Source organism: Cariama cristata, unplaced genomic scaffold (assembly GCF_000690535.1).
Source record: "Cariama cristata isolate BGI_N322 unplaced genomic scaffold, ASM69053v1 scaffold9595, whole genome shotgun sequence".
Lineage (NCBI taxonomy): Eukaryota > Metazoa > Chordata > Aves > Cariamiformes > Cariamidae > Cariama > Cariama cristata.
In genome coordinates, this window is record NW_009619669.1 from 77,349 (window position 1) to 95,867 (window position 18,519).

General features: G+C 43.3%; 1 protein-coding gene across 1 annotated transcript; it reads left to right on the forward strand.

The window, feature by feature from the left end:
• The first annotated feature begins 6,287 nt into the window (after positions 1 to 6,287).
• Positions 6,288 to 13,437, forward strand: PLB1 (phospholipase B1). The gene is made up of 5 exons (XM_009701336.1): positions 6,288 to 6,401; positions 7,799 to 7,903; positions 8,978 to 9,073; positions 12,648 to 12,722; positions 13,216 to 13,437. The coding sequence occupies exons 2-5, from the start codon at positions 7,862 to 7,864 to the stop codon at positions 13,435 to 13,437; spliced, it is 435 nt and encodes a 144-aa protein (XP_009699638.1). The 5' UTR covers positions 6,288 to 6,401; positions 7,799 to 7,861.
• The last annotated feature ends 5,082 nt before the right edge of the window (positions 13,438 to 18,519 follow it).

Below are 18,519 nucleotides of genomic sequence, written 5' to 3' on the forward strand. Positions count from 1 at the left end.
TCTGAGTCAAGGCCTTAGTTATGCTTCTGATTCTACTAGTGCCTTTTTCTGCCCAGCCTTTGGTATGCAGGTCCCTGATTCACTGTCACGCCATATCTGTAATGAGAAAAAATTCATAAGCATCTCTTGTTTATTCCTTGATTTCCGGGAAATGTGCCTCAAACTAACAAATAGAAGCCCACTGCTACCCTAATGGCATTAAAAACTATGCATGTTTCCAGTGCAAAGAAAATAGAAAGAGAAGTTGGGAGTTAATTTCTTTCTTTTCCTGAAGAAAAACTCTACTAGTCTGTTAAGAACCAAAATGTGCAAGAGTTTGTATTGCATACACTGTGCCTGCTGTATGGGTACTCAGGGATTTTGTTTCCAAGACTTTCTGTGACACCTTTAATGGTCATAGAATCATTTAGGTTGAAAAAGACCTTTAAGATCATTGAGTCCAGCCATTAACCTAACACTGCCAAGTCCACCACTAAACCATATCCCTAAGTGCCACACCTAAACATCCTTTAAATACCTCTGGGAACGGTGACTCAGTCACTTCTCCGGGCAGCCTATTAAGGGAAAGGAGAAAGGCAGGTATTGCGTGAAAAGAAATCATTAAAATTACTACAAGAGAGTTTCAGGATAGCTAGCAAAGCCTGTGTAGCTACTAAATACCTCATGGGTGCCCTGAGCAAAGACTCAGGGCGATCAATATAGTTCTGGGAGTTCAAATAATGTAACCGCATTTGTGTAGGTACTGGAGAGAGGCAGGGCTTATTAGCTCAAGCACAGTCTTATTCTAGTATATCAGGAGCTCAAGTTTCCAGCTGGTGTCTCAGCACGGTTTGTGCTTCAGCCACGGACGTTGCACCCTGCCCAGAGCTGCACTTGAGACTCCCCAGCCTGGCAGTTCCAAAGTGTAAGCGTCATCTTCCAGCCATAAGACAAGCCATAGGAATGTAAGATAGGATCAGGAAGGCTGGTTAGGTGCCCAGCTTCTGTGTAAGCACCAAACTCCCCCTCTATATTTCAAAGGGAGTTATGCAACTAAATGTCTCTGTGGATCTGGGCATTAGTGGTTTTCTCCAAACAAAACTCACTTAAGCCAACTCTGAGATGGGAAGAATTCATCCCAGTTCCCTGCCACTTGGCAGCCACCCTAGATGAAGCTCTGTCGAATCAGATTATTCACTTGTGCAACTGCTGTTGATCTTGGTCCTTCTATGTTTGCTCCTCCTTTTGAAGCATCATTTTCCTTGTACTGATTTCTGCTGATCCTAAGATTCCCTGTAACGAGGAGTGGGAGATCAAGAACGTGATGTGCTTTCAGAGCATGCATCTAAAATGCTTCTGTCCTCTCTCTCTAGCAATATGTCAGCCCAAGCACGTGAATTGGTGGAGCTAATGAGAAGCAGCTCGGTAAGTGGAACTTGGGCCACCCCTCAGTGCTTCTGTGGTCTCTGGGAGATGACTTTAATTGATGGGATGCTTGAGTAGTGAAGATGGAAGAAAAGTCAGCATCCTTGTCTGTGGTGTGCTTTCCAAGATGAGTGTGCCAGGGATTAGCCTTTAGGAGACTATAATTTACCTATACAAATCTATGCAGGTAAGCTGCAAACACACAAGGCAGAGAGTAATGTAGGGTGCGGTGCAGCCAAGAGTTGTAAGGATGGTAGCGAGGAAGAGGAGAGATCTGAAAACTCTGGGGAGATCACAGGACTGCTTAGTTGAGCAGCAGCATTCAAAGTGGCAGTCGTAAAGATCGAGTGTAAAATTGCTGGAGCAGGCACCTGGTGCCCAACATGAACTGCACTATTTACTCTTGGGTCTGGGAAATGGCAGTACTGGGAAGGGGGTCAGCTGAAGTCTGCCCAGGAGATTAAGCCCTCTAAAATTCTGGTTTGGAACAGGCAAGTGATTAATTGGTGGCCAGAAACCTCAGGGTTGGGTGAATCCCTGTCACGCCACAAGCTTTTAGGGAATTAGTAGGGGATCTAGCATTGTGGACCAGCCTGCTGTGCCAGCTCTACGGAGGGCTACAAAGGGCACCAAAAGGGCAACTCACTTTGAATTCAGTGGCTGCTGCTGCGGTTTGGGATGGGGGGAGGAAATCTGGGGGAAAACCAGGGCTGCCCTTCCTCAAGTGTTGGCTGAATTTGAATGGATGACTGTCTGGGTGTGAGCTGTTGGTTCAGGGAGAGCACCCTGTAAGGGAATGGGAGTGCCTGGTGCTCCTTGGCTTAGGCTGAATGGGAAAGGAAGGTACTGAATAAGCAGGATTTGTCAAAGCATGTGTCTCTCCGTGCCAGCACTCTTGATGGATGCTGCATGCTCGCCCCACTGTCAGTTACTCTGCACTACCAATTGTTTGGCAGAGTGAAGAGAGCTGGCGTGGCTCTTCAATAAAATAGTATGTGGCTCTAAAGCTTTGTTTTATTCACTGCTTTTTATGCACCGTTTAAAAGGGGAGGGGGGAAGTCCCTGCCACACTTTGCCTCTTCATGAAAGGCTTTTCGAGCAAAGTGCTGGTTAAGGAGGAGAATTCAGACCTGTGGGTGATTCCTAGGCCCTCCCTCTATTTGTGGGGTCCTTTCGCAGATGTTTGTTATGTAAACGCACCATGCTAAAAATAGTTGCCTTTGATTCCTTTCTTTGTACTGAACGTTACAAAATGTTTTTATGAGATCCAGCTCTCAGCAGCGCCTATTGTTAGCTTGCGGTGACGTGGATGCTGCAGCTGCCCTTACATGAGCTCAGTGAAGTCACCAACCTCCTGGACTCTTCTATTTTAATCCAGCTGTCTGTTCCCTGGGGCACCCCTCGTCCCTCCTGGTCGTGGGGTAATACTTTCCCAGCTGGCAGGGATCCCCAGCAGCTCCAGTTCCACAGCTTCATGAGTCACTCCAGCATCCACTCCCACGCTGCTTTGTCCCCATGCTGCCTGCAGTGTTCAGCCACGGCTGGCAAATCTCTCCTGTCCATCCCTATACTGAAGCTAACAGTCACTTAGGGACGCTTGCTGCCACAGACACATTTCCATGCTCGGCTACCCTGACAGATCTTGTCTGCTGAAGGGAATTTCCTTGCAAAAGCCGAGGTAAATTGCAGCTAGACTAGCAAACAGTTGACATTTTCCCCCTGGACAGATGCGTTTCTTTTGCCAACTTAACTCAGCATGCCTCCTTTCTCTGTTCTGCCACGTTGCCTGTACCCCGGTTTAGCCCCATTTGTGAATATTACCTCTGCATGCCTAAGCAATGGACGCTGCAATCCATTTATTTTATGTGCCACTAGAAAATTAACTTCAAGCAAGACTGGAAGCTGATCACTGTCTTTATTGGAGGCAACGACCTATGCCAGTACTGCTTGGACAAGGTTTGTATCTCTGAATTAGGCATGCTTATCCAGGCACTTGGCAGGTGACCAGCCCTGGAATTATAACCTTTCTCTCTGTGAGCCAAAGTTCCTCTTTGTTTAAAAAGCACTTAGAAGTCCTGTTCCTTTCATCTGTATTGTATTAGAAACAAGTGCACAGCTTTTAATATCGGGGCACTGCAGCTCTAGAGTAATGCATTATTTAAGAACCAAGGAGCCTTCCCCACATTGAACAAAACACCAAAGGATAAACTGAAGAGCTCTCCCAGCTTAACTGGACAAAGCAATCAAGACAGCATGGTGTCTTAGGCATGTTGTTATGGGGACACAAGTGAAGTTTTATTCTGGAAAGTGTCTCTATGCAATAATAACTGAGGATGCCTGATTCTTGCTTCAGAATGACACCAAAAGAAACAACATCAGTTTATAGTGAAAAAGATGTCTTTTATCTAGCTGTCAGTGGTCATCCCCTCTGAAAAGGTTCCTGTAGCGCAGACTGGGGGTCTGGACCCCAGGTTGTTGAAATGACCGGGGACTGTTCTCTCAATTTTGCTCTTTTTCCTTTAGAGGCTGCTGCGTGGAGCCTTCACCCCGACAGCTTCACCTCTATAACTACAGTCACAAAGTTATTTTGTCTGTGGGTTTTGTGAGGCCTGACTGCCTCCACATCAATTTCCCCAGATTGGCAGTTTAAAAAAATAAAAAGTATTGCTCTGTTCATAAGGCAAACTTGTCTGGTCTGGGCCCCATAAAAGACAACATGGAATCTAAAAACGTGATTTATGTAGTCATTCATCAGGCAAAGACTCTGCCAAGAACTGTTACGTACCTCCAGATTTTCTACAGAGATTAAGGGAATATATTAGCGACATAGAAACGCAAGCACTATATAACCTGTGTACATGCGGCAGTAAACCTCTTGATCTGAAAATATATCTGCCAATAAAGGCAAAACCCAGCATCGAGTCAGTGTATCTTCTCATGGACCACCTTGCAACTAGAGAGTCTGTGGAGTCCTTTGTTCAGGCGAAACATTTAAACTACTTCGTTCCTGAAAGAAGACTGATCCAAATTTTTTTTTTTCCTCTTAATTACATAGGAAACCTATTCAGTGCAAAAGTATGTAAAACACCTTCAGGACACTCTGGATATTTTCTATGAGGAGGTAAGCTTTTAAGATAAGCTAGCAAGCTGTGTTCCTGGCAAGCACACCAATGTTTTCTCACCTCTGACAGACTGTCAGTGATTGTTTCGTACAAGGTCATCTTCCAAACAGTGGGAGTCAGACCGCTCCTCAACGCTGCATTTCAACAACTGTATTAGATAATGCCCTGAGAAAGTGGGCTGCAGTTTTAGGAAAACTGCGTGTTTCACAGTATCTTTTGCTGTGGACCAAACATAGTAAGACCCTACTGCCAGTTTTGTTGGGTAAACCAACTGGACAAAGTTTCACTTACCCTAGAGAAAATGGAAATGCCCCAGGGAGTGAAATGGTGTTTCAGCCAGTTTGTACTAGCTGCCGGACTTTTTTTTGGCTGACATCCACTGTACGTCTCCCTCCCCCTGCCTTTATCCATCATCTTTGCACATGCCGTTGGTTGCAGTCGGTGCAGTTTGCACTGACTCCCTGACCTACGAGTGGCACTTCTTTCTCACTTTGTAGTGGTATCATGTTCTGTGACTTGGTATGTCTGGTTATGATAATCCCTGCAGCTCCCAAGAGTCTTTGTCAACATGGTGGAGATACTAGAGATTTCTGGACTGCGTCAGATTGCAGCAAGCTCTTCAGGGTGCGCTTTGACAGCAAAGTAAGTGAGCAAAACAGGTCTTTGCCTTTAAAGTGCTATTTTTTTTGACTCAGTCTAAATTCAGACATCCACACTGAACTTTCCAAGCTACTTTCATTGCAGCCTTTCCCTGATGTACTAGTTCCCATCAAATTCCTATTACTTCTTCCAATACTTGAGCTAAAAAGCATGTGCATCTAGATAGCAGGGTTGTCACTTTTCTTCTGAGCTCTAAAGCAGCATGTCACAGCACAAATCCGTATGTAATTGGCACACTACTGAACTTCGCAGGCTTTTTCACCCAGCCTTTCACTGGTCAGCACAGGCTGACATCCCTGACGCCTCTCCGTGTATTCATGCTGCATTACCTGCGGTGCAGGCTGGGCTGCAGACAGCAGACTGCGGAAGCGGGAACTGCTTTTCACACCTAATGGAGGAGACCAAAATCCATACTCAAAGATGACTGAGGGACTTGTTTTAGAAAGCAGCAGTGACTTTACAAGAGTCAGTACGGATATGAAAAGGCTCTTTAGCAGAGAAAGGTATAACAAAGACCAGTGGTTGGAAGCCGATGCATAACAAATTCAAATGAAGTTGGGCACAGATTTTTAGTAATAGAAGCGGTTAACTACTGGACCACACTAGAAGGGAAGATAACGAATTGACTGTCTTGCTTGATGTCTTCATATTCATTCCAAGCACATTCTTAAAGGATGCATTTTAGTGAAGCACAAGTTATTACCTCTTGATATGGAGGTAACAGAATAAAACACAGTGGTTTAAGGAGTCAGACTAAATGAGCAATTTGTCTTTTCTACCTTTAAACTCCCAGATTTCTGAAAATCTGCTCTAAGCCTATATGGAGTGTTTAGGTTTTTTTATTCTGTGTGATTTCCTGCTAACGCGTGGCATATTAAATGCTTTTGTGTTTGACTCGAGTTGTGGATCCTGCAGCTCTTACCAGCTGTGACAGGTGTCCACTTTGAAAACTAAGTCAGTAGGGATTTTTTTTGGTGAAGTATCTGTCCATTTCCAAGCTAGCGACGTGGCTCTCCTTCTGCATGTGAGCTTTGAGCACCTATCCTGAACTCCTTGAAGCAGACACACGTTGCTGAAGAATTGCATAGGCTATTCTAAATTGGCTTTTAATTCTAGTATTTCTTTCCCTGAAGGAATGTTTGCCCATGTTTCTTAAACCCTGAGGAAAATTCTTCTGAACTACAAGAGATTAAGAGAGTTAACAGAGATTTTCAGGTAATACCTGTAGTGTAGCTGTAAAGATCTGATATAACTGGTCAACTTCACTTGTCTCTTTTTATGTGGCTTCTCTCACTGCCCTTCCTCTCATGCTTATCCTCAGCAGGACAGAAAGGGATGACTGGGAAACAGCTTGACTACAGTCTAATTAAAACCCTACCCAGCTAACCAGTTAGCAGCAGTGCAAGTTTTTCCACACTGCCCTGGGATTTGACCTCGGTTCTGAGCTGGAGGCAGATCGACACTCATTCTGTTTCCAGCTGCTGTTTCAACAGCTGAAAAGGAGTTACTGATGATGGCTGTTTTGTTGATACGTGTTTGTCCGCTATGAATCCAATGAATAGCTCACATGAATTAACACGTCACCGCAAGGGTGACAAATTACCTTGCATCAGCTGTTTTGTGGTAACTCCTAGCAAAAAAAGTGAACTAAACCAACCTGATACTCCTTTCTTTTGCCACAGGCTGAGAGCGTGCACACAGATAGCTTACCGTGGGCAACCTGCTATCTGAGAATAATTTTTTCATAGCCTTGGGCATAAGATTCACTCAAAATTAACAAAGGATATAAATAGCCATTGGAGCAGAAGCTTTTTCCATCATTATTCTTATGAACACAGGAATAACTGTATCAGATCATATTATGTTCTCCAGTGCTCTGCTCTGGCAGTGGATGTTGTCTAATGAATCTGACAAAGCTCAAAAAATCCATCTTGGAAAATACTCGTATAAATCTACTAGAGGGGACATTTTCCTTAACTAAGGAAGTGGGATCAGGAATCTTTTGAGATATGACGAGAAGCATTACAGTTTATACCCATAAGCTGGCAAGTAACAATAAGATGTTGTTATTATCTGTATGAATGTCTGTGGCTGTGGTTTTCAAAAGTGGCAGGTAATTTTTCAATGCTTAAGTTTTATTTTACTCCAAGCATGCCTTTCTGAAAAATCAAGCAGACTTCAGTTTCAAGTTGGAATTCTGAAGTAATTTGTCACTTCTAAAAATTTTGGCCTTATTCCTTTTTTTTTAATTCTCTGTAAATTTTAATCTCATTGCAATTGTGCAGCATTAATTTCTATTAGTAAGGTACGAACTACTTTTTTTTTTTTTTTTATTAAGCAACTTTACATTTCAAATTATCCTAGTTTCTGTGCATTTTCCTCATGAAAATCTCTTCATTACATGAACCAAATTATTTTCTTAGCTGTTTTCTGGACCGCTTTATACTATTCAGCTGGATGTAAATCAAATTCAGCTGGATGTAAATTAAAAAGTAATAATTTATGGCTTCTTATGTTGAAAGAAGTGTAATATGCATGTTTTTGATAGCTGATAAATGTTAGATGAACCTTGTAAGTAACTCTTCTGTTTCCAATCATTAAACTCCATACAGGCTGAAGCCTTACAGCTGATCAACAGCGGTCGGTACGAAAAGCGTGAGGACTTTGCAGTTGTCATGCAGCCGTTTTTCCGAAACACATTGGTGCCCCTGAATAGTGTGAGTCCTGTTTTTCTTTCCCATTATGCAAGGACCAGTATCTCGATTTCTCTAAGTCAGTAAGATCCATACCACAAGGACTGTGTTTTCTTCTCTTTGCACAGTCTAGCAGCAGAGGGTGGAACGTGCGATAAGAGTGACAGAGGAGAAGACAGGAAAGACGGTGCTGCCTGTGAATCAAAATGGTTTTAGGAGACATTCGTAGTGTGCACATATTAAACCTAAGCACCCTCTGGCTTCCTCTAAATTGCATGTTGCTTCCCCTGTTAGGGGCTTGGTTGGTATTCATGCCAATTTTCTTCTGATCTAGGTTACGGAATATGTTCAGGTTTCCTTCATACAGAGACCAGCACTTGCCTGCCTGGCTCATCCCAGCCTGGAAACAGGCAGCTGCCTTTGAAGCCAAACACTGATTCTCCTTCTTTTCTCCAGCCTTAGCATTATGTATGCTGTGTAGTTAGGGATACAAATATTCAACATGAATCCTGGTCAAAACCACCCAGTTTTGCATAATACTGATCCTCTTGTCATATGATCCCCATTTTGTTCTGGTACCCTTCAAGTCCAAAGAATGGCCGCCATACAGGTAGTGATGAGGCAAATTCTCTCTGAGACAGATATTTGACACAGCTGGATAAGCCCACAATTTTTAATGTTGCCTGAAATTCAGCACAAATTTCAACACCTGAAAGGTGATAAGTCTGAGTTATGGAAGTTTAACAAGCAAGAATAAGCAGGTTTTCTATCAGTCTGCCCAAGGCAGGGTGTTGGTCAATGGCAGTGTCCATGTAAGAGCTGTGACTGTGGGCTTAACGATAACTTTTGGTTTATTATGAAAATGGCTGTGTGAAGTTGAGCAGGCTGCATTACACAGAAAGTCTCAAGATGCAGTGATCAGCCTACAGTTAGCAGTACTTAAGTTTATTTGCAGTGTCAAAATATTGAGCATATTGCCTTTAGGAAGATACCAAAATTGTGAAGTGGATATGCCAAGTACGATACACTATTAGATATACTATATCAGAACTCAAAGGTTAAAATGTCCTGAGAAATATGTTTTTGCTTTTATCGCAGAACAACAAGCCGGATCTGAGTTTCTTTGCTACAGACTGCTTTCACTTCAGTGCAAGAGGCTATGCTGAGATGGCCACGGCTCTCTGGAATAATATGGTAAGAGGTTACAACCTAGATCCGTATGTGTTTGTGGCAGCAGTCCCTAAAAAACATCATGAGAAATGTGTTTGAAACAAAACAGTAAGCAAGAAATAAAATTGATATCTCAGGACAAGAGGAAATAGCCTCAAGTTGCACCAGGGGAGGTTTAGATTGGAAAAATTTCTTCACCAACCTAAATGATTCTATGTTTCTAAGAGGGGGGCTGCTCAAGTCTGAGACCCTTCTCAGTTTGCATTGCTTAGGAACACAATCCAAAGGGATCATCTTGTGTAAGTCACTGCTCATTCAAAATGAGGAATCCTGAGATTTTTAATGTAACGAAAAATTCCCTTCTGATTTGGTAGATAACTTGCATTAAAGCAAAAATTCAGCCTAGTTAAACATTCAGTCCTGTAGGTTTCCTGAAAATGTCTGTTGAATGAGCTTGCCCTTCTTCAGCAAATTCTGTTAGATTTATTAGGAAAACATACGTGATTGAATTTTTGCTGCCATTAATAGCATGGACATGTTGTACCACCCACTCCAGTATCTGAGGCAATTCTAGTAGAGTCACTGAAATCAATGGGGGGCTGAAATCACACCTATGATGTCTCTGCTTGCATTCCTTCTGTCATTTGGGGCGAAATGGTACCTTTTGATTAGTGCTGGAACAGTGTGTAAGAGCTGGACTTGATAACTGCAAAGTCACAGTTGCTTTCAGTACTGTGATGTTTCCCATGTTGGAAGGAAGACTATAGTATTTTCATGCCACAGCAACATTTCCTCCTCTTGTCTCATAAACACCAGTACCCAAACACATTGTGCTAGCAGAAACCTTAGTTTGTAGAAGAAACAAGCATAAATCGAGGGGAATTTCTTTTCCTTTTAAGTAGAAACTTGAGCAAGATAAGAAACTTACAGGATACTCCTGAATGAACTTTAGCATAAGGATTGGGAAATGCAGGGCAGAAATCTGTGCAGCTGCCCAGTATAGCATATAAACTGTAGGTCCTGGGTTATAGAAAGCAGCAGACACACAGTGCATGCACATGCTCTGAGTAATTGATTTGTGCATGCGCAGCAAATCTGCCTGTTTTCTGTCAGGCTTCCCTGTCTGGGACTCCAGATGACAGCAGTCTGGTAGGCTTCATCGTGCTTCATAGCTCAAACAGGCCTAATGGTGACCCAGAAACCCCAGGCAAATGTAGAAAAACATTCAACTTGAGCATGACTGCGGGTTTGAAGAAGAAGAGACAGTACCTGGACATATGGTAGCCTTAAATTGGGTTTCTGTTGCCACGTGGTGTTCCTATTGGCCATTACTTATTCCTGAATCACCATCAGTTCTTTTTCTATGCCACTGGAGTTTTATTCTGTCCAGACTGTCATTCTTTTCCTACACACGTAAGGATATTGACACAAAGCTTTCTACTGGGGTGGTGGGGATCAGGTTCTTACTGATGCGAAGCACAACTATTCCCTTCCGCAGAGATCTGTCAGTCTATGCCAAGTGAAGATTTTACTGTTTACTCTTTAAATCTAGTTCTTGTAACACATCCCTGCTTTTCACTCGCAGTCCATGTACGGCGAGGCTGTGCAAGCTTACTGTAAGGCCGTATTGTTTCCCTGTTCCCTGAAAAGCTCAGCAGGCTGTAGGCTTACGGCCAAATGACATGGATTCTTGTCAGTACACATAAAGGGCCAGACTGTGCCTGGCCGCTGCGTGGGTATGCAGGGACGGGGACGGCTTAAGGAGCTTCTCTCTCACCATAATGTTCTTTGCCCTTTATGCTTCATGCAAAGCAAAGCATGCTCCTTCTCTCTGAAGTCAGAGGACTCTGTAGTCTTAAGGGGCCCCCACTGTTCCCAAAACCTGCTCATCAGTCCTCTGGCCCAGGAGAAGAGCACACAGACAGTGTGTTTAGCTTGTGTTCTTCCCCCATGTTTGCCACATGCTTTGGAGGAGCTGCGTGTTTCTTCTGGAAGTTGTCCCGTACGCTCGTGGACTTGGGGATACTGTCATCTTCAAAGCTCAGAAGTTAATGCTCCTGAGGAACAGATTGCATAGGGATGGAGCAAGCATGGCTGGCTACAGAATTTTGCACCTTATCATCCTTTGTCTGGGCTCTGCGCCAGACTCCTTACCCAGTGCCCTGGCACAGGGAGTGTTACAATTATCTACAAATAACCAGCCGTACTGCAGACAGGATGCTACAGGATGTGAGCCACACATCTTAGAAATAACAACATCAGAATTTGAGCTGTTCCCTTTAAGATGCAACAAAACTACCAAATTCTGTCTTCACAACATCAGCTGGAGGGCAGACCAAGTGATAAGGACTTTTGTATGAGTCCAGCAGGACCCCACAACAACCAGCAAAACTTGGCATTCTGTTTTGCTTCTCATCTTCTCTCCGCTTGCTAGCTTTCTTCTCTTCCCCAGGCACATTTTGCTGTGGTTCATCTCTCTATATACATTTTTCAGTCTCTATTTCATTTTTTTTTAATTTTTTTCTTTTTTTAAAACTGAAATAGAGAAAGTATTCCCAGTGTTTCCCTATGGGAATCTTATGAATAGAATTTGTCTTCTCTGTGTTGTGTTGGGCTTGTTATGGTATTGTTTCTTTTCCAGCATACAGCTGACACTTTAATCACTTGAGGACAGTAAACGCACATATGGACAACAGCAGAAGCAACAGCATTCCTCTGTGCTGTATTCCCAGAAGTGCTGGATGACAGCTCTGCGGTTCTCTATGGGCCAGTCCTGAAGTCATGACTTTAGGCATGCCCATACACAGTTGTAAACACTTCAGTTAACATGACTGAGCAAGCCTCTACTCGTTAGTTTAACTATGGTAACCGATGGTATGTACACTCCTAGCCAACCACAAACACTATGCCATTAGCCTGGACATACTTCGTGTTGAGTTTGAAAGGGACTCGAGTGAGCCTGTGGTCAGCATTGCAACTTAGCTGACAACTGATAATATAAAAGGCTCTATTTAACTCACTTCTTGCAATCTTGTGAACTAAAGCTAAAATTCCCAGGGAATTTCTTGTCCAAGTGAAGACTGTAAAGGTTGGCACCATCTCATCCGGTCTCTGTAACTCTACATCATTTTTGAAGTCACTTCCACCACTGTGACACCTAAGCATCTTTCAGTAACGTGCTAAGTAACATGACTAACATCTGCCATGTGGGGTTTTTTTCTTTGTGGTTTATACTGTCATTTGAGATGTGTACGTGGGAGAACTGGGTATATAGTGAACCACTTTGTTTTAGCAGAATATTAAAGTATGTGGTATTTAGAGTGATTTTCTCCACCACCGAGTACTAAAGGAAGAAAGGCTTGTCCTGTTCCTTGCTTCCTGAGGGAGTTTTTCTGCAGACAGTACATCAGATTCTCAAGGTCTTTAGCTCATGAGTGTTAAAATGTTTGGAAACTTTCCTGTGATGCACCTTCTACCACATTTCTTCATTGTTGCAGCCACCAAAAGATTGGATAAAGTGTTGTAACTAATCAAGTCAGGAGAATCTAAGGAGGAAAAAAGTCATCATTATGTTTACTATTGTTTTTCTCTTCTTCAGCTGGAGCGAGTTGGTGAAAAGCAGACTTATAACAACTTTACACATGACAGATCAAAACTCAAGTGTCCAAACCCAGTAAGTAAAGACCAAGATACCCATACTCTCCATTAATTACTTTTATTTTTCTCCTCTCTTCTTATTGGTAAAGTTCTTTAAAAGAATATCTTTGTGAAGGCTTTAAATAGCTAAAATATACCCCTGTTTTGTTACACACTGAAAAAGCTACTTAAGATTTAAAGCAAAAAAAAATTACCCTCACTGTAGTGGAAAGCCTCTCATTTAAGCCAGTTTTAATGCATCTATGTATTTCTGTTTGCCTGTCTGTAGCGAACAAATTTGGAAATGATGACATCACTCCTGATTCTGAGATGGCTCCTTTTTTTGTTCTAGGAACTTTCAGTCAATAGAGCAGGAAAGAGCTTGGGCTAAGATAGACAGAAGGCAGAAACAGCTGATAGTCTGTCTAAAGACTTGACAGCTCCTCTCTGGGAAAGGGCGATGGCATATTGTCTGAACGCTGCCTGTTGAGTGGTCTGTGTTCGGTAAAACCTTTGCTCTCCCTTTGTAGGAGAAACCCTTTCTTTCCACGCTGAGAAATAGTGGATTCCGAAATTCAGATCTCAACTTGGAGAAAACCGAACCGTCAGTCCCCTACTGGGCTGTCATTGTGGCTGCAGTAGCTGGAGTCCTGGTGGGTTCTTTACTCATCTGGATTGTGTCAGGAAGAAGAGCCAAGAGGCACCGACATGAGGTTGACACAGAAAAGAACATTAAAACAACACCTCTGTAAAGCAAGTGGAACAAACACCTTTCTCTGCTGAGGCTGCTCTCTGGTGTGACGCAGAAAGCAGCAGAATAAAAACCACTGTTGGATATGAATGAAGCTTCTTGGTTACCCAGGGATTTTTGGGCGCAATAATCTTGATCAGAAATGTACAGTAGAGTTAGCTTCTGCAGATCAGTCAAGTGGAGGATGAAGTTCAAAGTGTTAAAGCTTTTTCATCCCGGGATGCAATTCTCTGTTTCATGAATATAACTCAGGATGTCAATTGCTTGCATGAAGTGAGAATACTTGTTCAAGCATCTTGGCACCTTAATTGTGCATCTGCCCTTTTTTCTCATAAAGCTGTATATAAAATGTTAGACACAAGTCCATGATTGCAACTTGGTATTCCCTAATAGCAAGGTAAGTGAGATAAAAAAAGAAAAGCTGCAAATTCACATGTTAGATTCCAGCAAGACCATTGAGTTGAAAGTGCTAAGGTGACTCTACACAGGCAAGTACAATGCCATGGAAACATCTTTAAGTCAAGTTCTGAGTAACCTGGACCATCCATGTGGCATCCCTGGTGCAGTGCTGGGCAGCACAGCTAGAAGAACTGCACTTCCTCCACTGCCTTGGACTCCAGACTCCATCCGTCTGGGACTGGGTGTGGAGCTGGGCCATGCACATCACTTCTCCAGGGCCAAACAGCCTGGAGGGCAGTCCTATACCCTCCTGCCCACCGCTGTACAGCAGCTGGTGCCAGAATGACTCTTCCTGTGAAGAAGGAATTTCTTCACTAGGATGCTGTAGGGGAGCTAAACCAAACTGAGGTACCTGATTGGCGAACTAGCCTGGCTGAACCCTTCTCATAGGACCTGGGGTGTGTTCAGATCTCCTAGGCTGGAGTCTCTGTGGCTGTTCTCCAAGGAAGAATTCACAAAGTTTTTTTTAAAATTCTGATCAGGAGTTCAGAGGAGATCTTTCCTGGAAATTAGACATTCCTTCCTTTACACTTGCAGGTCAATTCATACAATCTACTAATACAGAAGATACTCCACACAGGTTCCATTGTTTTCCAATATCTTTCTTATTTCCTGTGTCAGATACTTTACATTTTGATTTTATTGAGGCCAAAGTGTGGTTTGCACTGGTATGATTTTTTCTTTTTTTTCTTTTTTTTTCTTGTGTGGTGTCCTCAAAAGCTACATTTCAACTCCAGAAACTCAAATGACCAGAAAATTAAAATGTTTCAGAGAAGAAACTGTTCTGGCATTCCTAAATCTACTCATTATGCACACAGGAGGTATTCAGAGTCCTCCTTTTTCCATTTCATTCCTGTCATTGTCCTTGCTAAGATAGAAAGAGTCAGGTAAAATACAAGTCATATAGTTGGGTTTCCAGGGCTGTAGCTCTACTCACCTCTCCTTTGATCTGCTCTCAAAGGTTGGGCTATTACTGGTAGGACTTTCATTTGCCTAAATCTTATTCACAGATGGGTGTCTGGGAGCTCTACATGCAGCCCCAAATGGGGATATATTTGGAATGCAAAACAGAAGCACCTGCATCTTGTTTCAGCGCAGCGCAGGCTGCTCTTCCTGTCCCCGTCATCGCTGTGGGTCATTAACTATCTACACGATATCCCAACTGCTGATGTTTGTTTAGCTCGGTAAATGGAAGCAAACACAGCCTCAAACCTGCAATGCAGGAGGCAAGATTTACTGTATTCCAGTCCACTCCATGGCAACTTCACCTCAGACACACTGGAAAATACAAGCCTCACAAGTGAGGAACCTGAGCCAATATCCCAGTGGATCATGAATGCTACTGTCTCCTGTCATCCCTAAATGTGGTTCTTGAATCCTCTTCCCTCCTGAGAGCTTGGATAGCCACTGCTTATACAGCTCTTGGCTTGGGGAAGAGTAAAAAGATAAGTTCTCTGCAGAACCTTTCATCAGGACTAGGCATTTCCAAGGAAACTCCAAACAGTAGTTCATAGGATCATAGAATCATTATGGTTGGAAAAGACCTCAAAGATCATCAAGTCCAACCGTATACCTGATGCCACCATGGCTACTAAACCATGTCTTGAAGTACCACATCTAAACATTTTTTGAACACCTCCAGGGACAATGACTCCACCACCTCCCTGGGGAGCCTGTTCCAATGCCTAACAACTCTAACAGTGAAGAAGTTCTTCCTAATGTCAAGCCTGAACCTCCCCTGGCGCAGCTTGAGACCGTTCCCTTTTGTCCTATCGCTAATTACTAGGGAGAAGAGCCCAACCCCCACCTCACTACAACCTCCTTTCAGGTAGTTGTAGAGGGCGATCAGGTCTCCCCTCAGCCTCCTCTTCTCCAGACTAAACAACCCCAGCTCCCTCAGCCGCTCCTCGTAAGGCTTTTTCTCCAGGCCCTTCACCAGCTTCGTTGCCCAGTTGTTGTCGTTCAGTGCTGATTTACCTTTCTAAATTATGTGTGCTTGCAGGAAGTGAGGTGGGGCTCCTACAGCATGAGTTAGAGCTACAAAATACTGCAGTTTCTCACATCAGCTTTGTCCTGCCTAGAGATGGCTGCAAGTGCATCTTGGGTTTCACACCAGTGCCCCCTGCTAGACTAACTAGACATCTTCTTTCCTCACTTAGAAAGCTAAATTTTGTTCTGAGCTTCTGAAAGCCAAAACATAGGAGGCACAGCCAGATGGGAAGTGAGGGGAAAGATGGCTCTTAAGCTCTTCCACCATCCTGAAGGATTCTACAGCAGAAATAATTCTTGTGCAAGAGCCCAGGTGACTCTGCTTTGGATTGCAGATCCTCAGTTCCATGCAGCATTCAGCTCTGTAGGGAGTGCTGCCTTTACTGATGCTTTTGGGAACTGAGAAACCATCAAGCTTAAATTAAATTGGTTCTGTGCTGCTTCTGCAACAGGAGACTTTCCCCCTTGTTTCTGTAGCTGTGGTGTAGCTCTAATGCACTACTACAGCAGGAGCACATAGGAGATGGAGCAGGAATTGGTGGGCTTCTTATTTAGTCTGTGGAAGTATCTTCTGGCATCTTTCTTGTCTAGACTGAAGTATGTGATGAATTGCACTGACATTTAAAAAAAACCATCAAGAATCATTCACTTTGCAGCTGCTCCACAAACAAAATTATTTCCTTGAAGATATTACTGCTGAGCATTCCCTCTGTGCTCATTAAGCAGAGGTAATGTTAAGCTGGAGTGAATGACAAATGATTAGGTCTGGATCTTAGTCTGGCTGCATTCAGTGTCACATTAAATCAGAAAGAAATCCATGCACCCTGTCTGTCAGTTGCCCATTCCCACTTTTTTCTAATAATATGCCCTTGGTTTCAAATGCCCTTATGGCATCTCCCGGATTGCCTACTGATGCACAAAAGAAGAGAGGCTTTGGAGGAACTACAAGTCTATACGGAAAAATGCATGAAATGGATGCCCTCTTAGCCCAGGATTTTGCTTTGGCCAATGGTGGTCTCTCCCACCATGGAAAAGCACCTCTTCTCTGTAAAGTGGTTTCCAAACGTCCTGAGAAAACAGGCTTTATGAATTCTTCCTCTGGAGAAGACCTACAGCTCAGACTACATGAACAATCCCTGTTCAAAGGACCTTTGTGGGTACTGGCCTTGCTGCCCAGCTCAGGTTGTTGTGAATGGTGTTGGGAGGAAGTGTTACGCTGCTGCCTGGTCTTGAGAAGTAATTTGTTCTTCAAACAGGGAAGCGATGGAGCCTGACAAGAGTTGGCAAATTGTTTGTCTACAGCTTTGGCAGCAGCCAAGTTCAAGTTCTGGCCTCCTCTGTTGCTGCTGATGGACCTCCTTCCCATCATGGTACAGTGTCTGTGTTTTGCTTTGTAAGGTCAAATGGCACAAGAGAGTTTCATCTAGGGCCAGTTTGTCCCAAAGTCCTCTTTACTCAGTGAACTTAGGGAAGAGAGGAAAAATTCAGAAAAACATCTGCACAGAAGAATTTTCTGTGGCTTTGGAGATTGCTAAGTGTCTTCTCCCACCAGCTTCTAGATAGTGAGATGCAGATGTAGTGACGACAAATGATGTCATTTTAACAGCTCGTCAGTACATTATAGGTTGGGATATCTGGGCAAGAATTTTATTGCTTTGAGGGTTATTTAGCTAAAATGTTGAGGTGAAACAACCCCACCCCAAAGAGAAGGGTATGGAAAAGCCCTGGATTTTTGCAACTCTGTGTTTGCGTAATTCATGTTCCCTGTGGTATTCAGAGAATTTGCTGTTGGACAACAGGTTTGCAATGCTTGTTCTTTTTTATCTTTTTTTTTAGAAGGACGGCAACCGAGATTTGGGGAAAAGCAAGGCAAAGTCTATCCATAAAGTAGTTCACAAATTACTTAAATGAAACAAGTTTTCTGGGTATCATAAATCTCTGAGCACGACAGGGAGGGATGCTGCTGAGCACTATTGTGTTAAAACTATTTCTGTCCCGAGTATGCAGTTTGCTCATCCAGGGGCCTCAGAAACATTTCTAGCACCAGGAGTCTATATCCAAAAAAGGGGGTGGTGGAAGAGGGGAAAGAGGCTGGCACATTTTAACTTAGCACACGCTGAGTATTTTCCATTTAACTGTCAGCAACTGTCCTCGCCACCACTTAGCTTTTGAGGACACCAGATATTGCACCATCTTTCACCCATTGAATTCCTTTCTGAGTTCAGTAGATTTCTTTTATGTGTTTTGAAACCCAACACTATCAACACACACCTGACTGGGTGGGGAAGATTATCAATGTTACCTGCTTTTGATGAGCGTCCTAGCGCACAGCAAAAATTGTTCTGTTTTTGACCATCAGAGAGAACAATTCCCCAAGGGAAAAGACATAAAAACCCAGGGGTTGAGCAATTTTAGAAAACAAATCCAACGAAACGCAGGAGAGCATATTTAAGGAGTGGTTGGAACTACTCCCTGGCTAGAGGCTGGAAGAAGTTCCCTTATGTCTTTCCATTTCTCTGACCTATGTAACTGTCACTCAAAATGCAGTCATAACTTCATCTAGTTATGTGGATTTTACTGAGAAAACTTCATTCACTGAACTGTATGGGTTTTCCCTAATTGCAGGCCTTCAGCA

Excerpts from the sequence above, each read along its gene's own strand:
- PLB1 (XM_009701336.1), top strand. The coding sequence starts at position 7,862 with ATGCAGCCGTTTTTCCGAAACACATTGGTGCCCCTGAATAGT. Across the intron at positions 7,904-8,977 it reads CATTGGTGCCCCTGAATAGT|AACAACAAGCCGGATCTGAG; the intron begins GTGAGTCCTGTT and ends CTTTTATCGCAG. Across the intron at positions 12,723-13,215 it reads AACTCAAGTGTCCAAACCCA|GAGAAACCCTTTCTTTCCAC; the intron begins GTAAGTAAAGAC and ends CTCCCTTTGTAG.